The sequence below is a fragment of the Nanorana parkeri genome, unplaced genomic scaffold (assembly GCF_000935625.1).
Source record: "Nanorana parkeri isolate BGI_ZX_2015 unplaced genomic scaffold, ASM93562v1 scaffold974, whole genome shotgun sequence".
Lineage (NCBI taxonomy): Eukaryota > Metazoa > Chordata > Amphibia > Anura > Dicroglossidae > Nanorana > Nanorana parkeri.
The window spans coordinates 332,980-338,827 of record NW_017307242.1 but is presented as its reverse complement, the minus strand read 5'-3'; the positions used below and the strand labels follow the sequence as shown (position 1 = coordinate 338,827).

General features: G+C 41.3%; 1 protein-coding gene across 1 annotated transcript in view; it reads left to right on the top strand.

The window, feature by feature from the left end:
• Nucleotides 1-5,734, top strand: part of EPC2 (enhancer of polycomb homolog 2) — a 53,276-nt gene extending 47,542 nt beyond the window's left edge. Inside the window, exons 11-14 of the mRNA XM_018566779.1 lie at nucleotides 881-1,056; nucleotides 1,363-1,525; nucleotides 2,313-2,646; nucleotides 5,238-5,734. Coding sequence (XP_018422281.1) covers nucleotides 881-1,056; nucleotides 1,363-1,525; nucleotides 2,313-2,646; nucleotides 5,238-5,310 — 746 coding nt within the window. The 3' untranslated portion in view covers nucleotides 5,311-5,734. The remainder of the gene's footprint in view (nucleotides 1-880; nucleotides 1,057-1,362; nucleotides 1,526-2,312; nucleotides 2,647-5,237) is intronic.
• The last annotated feature ends 114 nt before the right edge of the window (nucleotides 5,735-5,848 follow it).

Genomic DNA, 5,848 nt, shown 5'->3' with positions numbered 1-5,848 from the left:
TATAGATATATATAGATATAGATATATATAGATATAGATCTATATTTATATATAGATAGATAGATGGATAGATATAGATATATATCGGTGTGCAATGATTACATAGGACTATGGAATGATAGTATGGAGAGCAGAATATTTCACCTGCTCATTCTGAGTCTGATGAAGGGGTACCCTTGAGGCCCCGAAAGCGCTTGTAACTGAATGGCAATTTGTCATTAAATGGACTTTTGCTGAATTTTCTCATTGGTGTGCTGGTGACAATTTTTGCTACTTTTGTGTTGTTCACGGTGCCGCCCGTGGTCGCTGCAAACACCCCCTGCTTCTGCAGGTTTACTATTGTTCCGGTAAGGAGTGCAGCTGGTTACCTACTCCATCACATTGGAATTGGAGAGACCATGAAAATCGCAATAGTGTGCAATCTAAGGACTTCACTGCTTCTATATTTCTTGTGCATACACAGCACCATGTATAAAATATTAAACCTGTTTGTAAAACCTGTTGTGCTTCATTAGAAGACTTCATTGGGGGCACTGAGATAGTAGTGTCTGAGCAATGGGACTTTTCTAGTGGACTGGAGCTCAATTCTTAACTTATATTTATTTTTATACACAAAGTAAAAGATATCCTGTAATTGCTACGCTGAGATGTGAATGGGCCGCCTAACCTGGACTTGGGAGTTCAGTGATCTTTTACACTTGTTCAGTCTTTGTGTATGTGATAGACTATGGAATCCAGCACTTAATTGAACGATGCAGTCCTCGGATGAGGAACTTACTTGGCTCTACTAGAAAGAATATTGGGAGCAGCTTAGAAAATCTGCTATTCGGCTCTATGCTTACAAATCATCGGTGAAATAAAAATGATCATTTACTGTTATTGTCATCTGATTGTTTGTTTCTCTCCCATCCTCCTCCAGTTACGGGAGGCATCACAGAGGAGCAGTTCCAGACTCATCAGCAGCAGTTGGCGCAAATGCAAAGACAGCAGTTGGCTCAGCTACAACTGAAACAGCAGTCCCAGCAGTCGTCGCAGCAGATCCATCCAAAAGCACAGGTACGTGGACATTTATCAGTACGCTGCCTGCTTTATCCTCGCTGCATACAGAGCTTTTCCTTTGTAAATGATCTGATCACTAAACATTTCTCTTTATAACGAACTTAAAGGGTTTCTAAACCCTCCGTTTTTTTTTGCATAGATCTACAGCCAGCAAATGACAGTACAAATGACAGCTGCCTCCTAACTTTTGAGTTTTTCTACGGTCTAGTCTTGGAGCTGGAAAAGTATCTGTACTTGTATGGAGTACGGTACTTGGTATCGGTGCATTTCTATATGTTATGGGGGTTTTTTTTTCTTTTTCAGGGCTCTGGGAATGCTGACTGCATGTCCAAGACACTGGACTCTGCGAGCGCCCACTTTGCTGCATCCGCTGTGGTCAATTCACCAACGCCAGGCCGCAGTGAAGTGACCAAGGATCAGAGTATTGGCCACAGCAACCTGAACGGTGTCGTACAACCTTCAGGAGGTACGTTCTAATCCCTGCAGTTATTTTTTCAAAGTATTTCAGTTTAACAACTTTGTCAATTGTAGAGAAACCTATGTTGTGTTCAGAAACCAATTCTCCTTCTATGGTTGTATAGATGCACAGTCTCTGGCAGATTTCTGTCTTTTTATAGCGTCCACTCAAGTAGCATAGTACTTCCTTATCTTTAAGGGAACATGTAGGGATGAAAATGTGGGAGCTGCCAGTATTGGTTTGTTTTTCCAAGGCACAGAATGGGGCTCATCATTCCTGATCAGTTCGATTTCCACAGATGTGCCTTGTGTCTTTCTAAAAAACACCAGTGGCAGACTCCATGTGGGGAATTTATCAAAACTGAAGCAGACTTAATCTGGAGCAGCTGTCGAGGGCAACCAATCATCTTCTCTCTTCAGTTTGTTCAGTTAGGATTTGAAAATGAGAGAAGCTGATTGGTTGCCATGCGCAGCTGCTCCAGATATTGTCTGCTCCAGTGGTGCTAAATTATCTTCCATGAATGTATTCTTGACCTGGGGGTGCTCTACCGTTCACCTCTATAGAACCTGTAATTGTGCATCGTACTGGTGATCTATGGACAAAGATGGGAGGGAAAGGAGGCTTAGTCCACATCATGGCTCTATGGGGGCTAACTTAAACCCAGTGCAGTACTGATTTTGGCCAAAGTCCTACTATCACTACAAATGAAAGTTATTTTTCATACCTTACAACATTGCCAGGCACATAATCTGTTTGTAGTCGGAGCTTTGACGCCTTTTGTTTTTTTTCTCCCTAGGGAACGCTAAAACGCTGTACTCCACTAATGTGGCACTATCGTCCGGCCCAGGGATCTCCACGGTTCAGCTTGTACGGACAGTGGGACATCCCACCACTAACCACTTAATACCAACCTTATGCACAAGTACACCCCAGACCCTTCCTATGAGTAATTCCTGCCTAACGAACACCGTTCACCTCAACAACGTCAGTGTTGTGTCTCCTGTCAATGTGCATATCAACACAAGGACTTCTGCTCCATCTCCCACAGCCTTAAAACTCGCCACAGTCGCTGCCAGCATGGACCGAGTGCCAAAGGTTACTCCAAGCAGTGCCATCAGCAGCATAGCCAGGTGCGTAGAATCGGTAGCTGGACACTCCTTGTTTATAAGGAGTCTCTCTTTATTTGCAGTGTCTTTTTAATATGGTAAAGCTGTTGTGTGGGTGCGCATGCACATTTAAATCATTTATCCTGCCAAAATATTTGTCATTCTGTTCAGCCGCTCTTCTAATTTTGCATACTCCTGCCACACGGTATAGACAGGATTATACCACCATTCACAACCCTGAGCTGTGCAGCTTCATTTGTCCCCCCTTCAGCTCCTCCCTGCTCTTTGTAGCTTTGTGGATACTCCCCGGCGTCCTTGGTTCGAATATCAGCTAGGACACAACCTGCATGGAGCTTGCATGTTTGCTTTTTTTTTTGTGTGTGTGTGGGTTTCCTCACACAGTCCAAAGACCTGCTTGTAGGTTAATTGGCCCTAGTATGTATGCATGTGAAATAAGCTGGCCATACACTGTTATATGTTTTTAATACCTGTTGCACTGCGCTTCACTGTGTTTAAATTAATTTCCAATACTAAACTAGGTTGTCTTCCCACCATAAACAATAGTGCAAAACAGTGTATACCTTTTACACATAGAAGGTCATAATTTCATACCATAAATAAAACATTTTCTACTGATTGTGTTTCTTCTACAATCCCAAACAGGTATATTCCATAATAAGCTGATTACCTAAAAAAACTGACCTACTGTGAAGTTAACAAATTAGAACACCCCTAGTGAATCGTACATTATTTAAGGTGAAACATTTTAAAAGTCCATTTCCATATGCATGTGATCTTCACACCGCAAGAACAAATCTATTGCGTTTCCACACCACCTCTGTCCTTCAATCAAACATCCTCACTCACCGGATATCTATGGCCACATTATTATACTGTATATAGGCCATATACACTTTGATCGGGGAGTTTAATTCAGATGGTCTCCACCGATCCTGTCCCACACACTTCCAGTCCTATGGCTTCACTGAACTTCCCTTCTTATGCCACATATCTTTTAAAAAACTTTTAAATTTAACTTTAAAGGAGAACTATGAGGTGAGTGCTGTTCACTCAGCTCATAGTTCTAGCCGACCTGTGACAATGAGACTGTCACAGGTCGGCTCAGTAGATCGGGAGGTGAGCGAACACATACCGGCGTTCGCTCGCCTCTCGATCCTGTCACAGCTCTCTGCCGTGACAGGGGAGGGGCTGGATTCCACCCGCTCCGATCTGCCAGCGCTGACTGGCGGATTGGGCGGGTACAGCTGGCTGCCTCTAGATAGCAGAGCCAGCTGTCACTCACGCAGCTGGGCGGATCCAGACATAATTGTCGGGATCCGCTTCAGCTGCGGCGTCTCAGTATACCGCAAGCTATTTGTGTCCTCTCGTTACCCTAAGGAGAACTATGGGGAAAAGCCTTAACCCCATAGTTCTTTTTTTAAAATGCACTTACAGTGTTGTCGGAATAACAATTCTTTTAGTTGAAGCCTGTTAATATGTTGGCTGAATGAAAACAATATAACAGATTCCTCCATCCACGCTTGACTAATCTCCCGGAATACTCTGACAAAATGAACAAAGTAAATTTAAATAGTACAATAAATACTCTGTTTCAATTTATATTTATTATTTTCAACATAGACAACAAACATAAAAACAAAACCTAGATAAATAAATTTAAAAAATCTATACATCATTCCATAAACAGCACTAAGGGACTTCATATCCCTTTCCAATTCTTCAATCCTGATTATTTGATGGTTATCTCCATAAACTTAAACCTTTACCTTTTTATATAGTGATCTAATAAAAAACTAAAAAGCAACTCCCAACCTGGTCATCCAATATTTTAAATATAAACAAAACAACAGAATTACAAACTTTAGCTTGATGTCACAGCTACCAAGGAAACTATACCATGTGTTGTTTCTGAGAATGATTCTAATAGATCTATGAATACCTGAGAATCTTGAAATGCCTTCCACTCATTCCACATAGCCCAAAACTTTTCACAATAAATACTCTAACAGTGACGGCAGCTCATTGGCTGTTCCAAAGAACCGGATAATAAACCTTTGGGCGAAGGATGGAAGGGTGCTGATGGAGACACCTACTGTACGAATTTCATCGAGAAGCGGCTGCAGTTTGCACAGTGTATGACCATCTTTAGATTGTTAGATGCTTGAGGGCAGGGAGTGTTGTGAATGTGCAAGTATGTCAATTGTCAGTTCTGTAGAAATGCCTGTAATACGTAAATAAACTGTTGGGACAGCTACTTATTTCACATGGCATCTCTCTGCCGCACGCAGTGGTATCAGAAAATATTGATCCGTTCAAAAATCAATTAGATTCCATCATAAGAGACGACGGTAACATACAGGGGTACAGGTTCACTTAAATACTAGACCACACAGGGACTCTTATACAAAAACATGCACGCACAAGACACGCATGCATGTACAAGAGACACGCACACACACACAAAGGTTGAACTTGATGGACCCGTGTCTTTTTTCAACCTCAAATACTATGTAACTATGTAATGCTTGACTGTCTCTGAGCCAATAATAGTAATCAACATTCCTGTTTTCTCTCCTTGTTTTTTTTTCCCCCAGAGAGAACCACGAGCCGGAAAGATTGGGTTTGAATGGGATCGCAGACACAACAGTTGCAATGGAGGTGACATAACTTCAATGCATGGACTTGGCCTGACTGTTCAGGCTTTACCTTTCCACGGAAAATGCAAAGCGCTACGCTCTGCAGATCAGAGCGCGCTAACATGGACCTAACCACGGACTGTGTATGGGACGTCTTCCCATTCCACTCTTATGTACATTTTGTAAAATCGGATAAAATCACTACCTTGTAAAATAGTTTATTTGTATCATCCATATTATTTCTGTTACTTGAATAGTTGATATTCATCATCATGCTTTTGCACTTGAATTTGCAACTGAATGGATATAAAAAAAAAACTACAAAAAAAAGAAAAAACAAATCTTTAATGGGATCATGAGCATGAAATGGGGTCCTGCATCACTTGTTTTAACTATTTATTTTGCCATGTTTACATTTTGTATCTTGTACAAATAAATCCAACTTTGTGTCTGAAGCAAACGTCAAAGTGGGCCCATTTCCTGTACACAGAGGAGCAGCCATTTTTTATTTTATTTTTTTATATTTTAAATTATTTTTTTTTGTGGCTGAGCCAATAGCCATCCTTTTC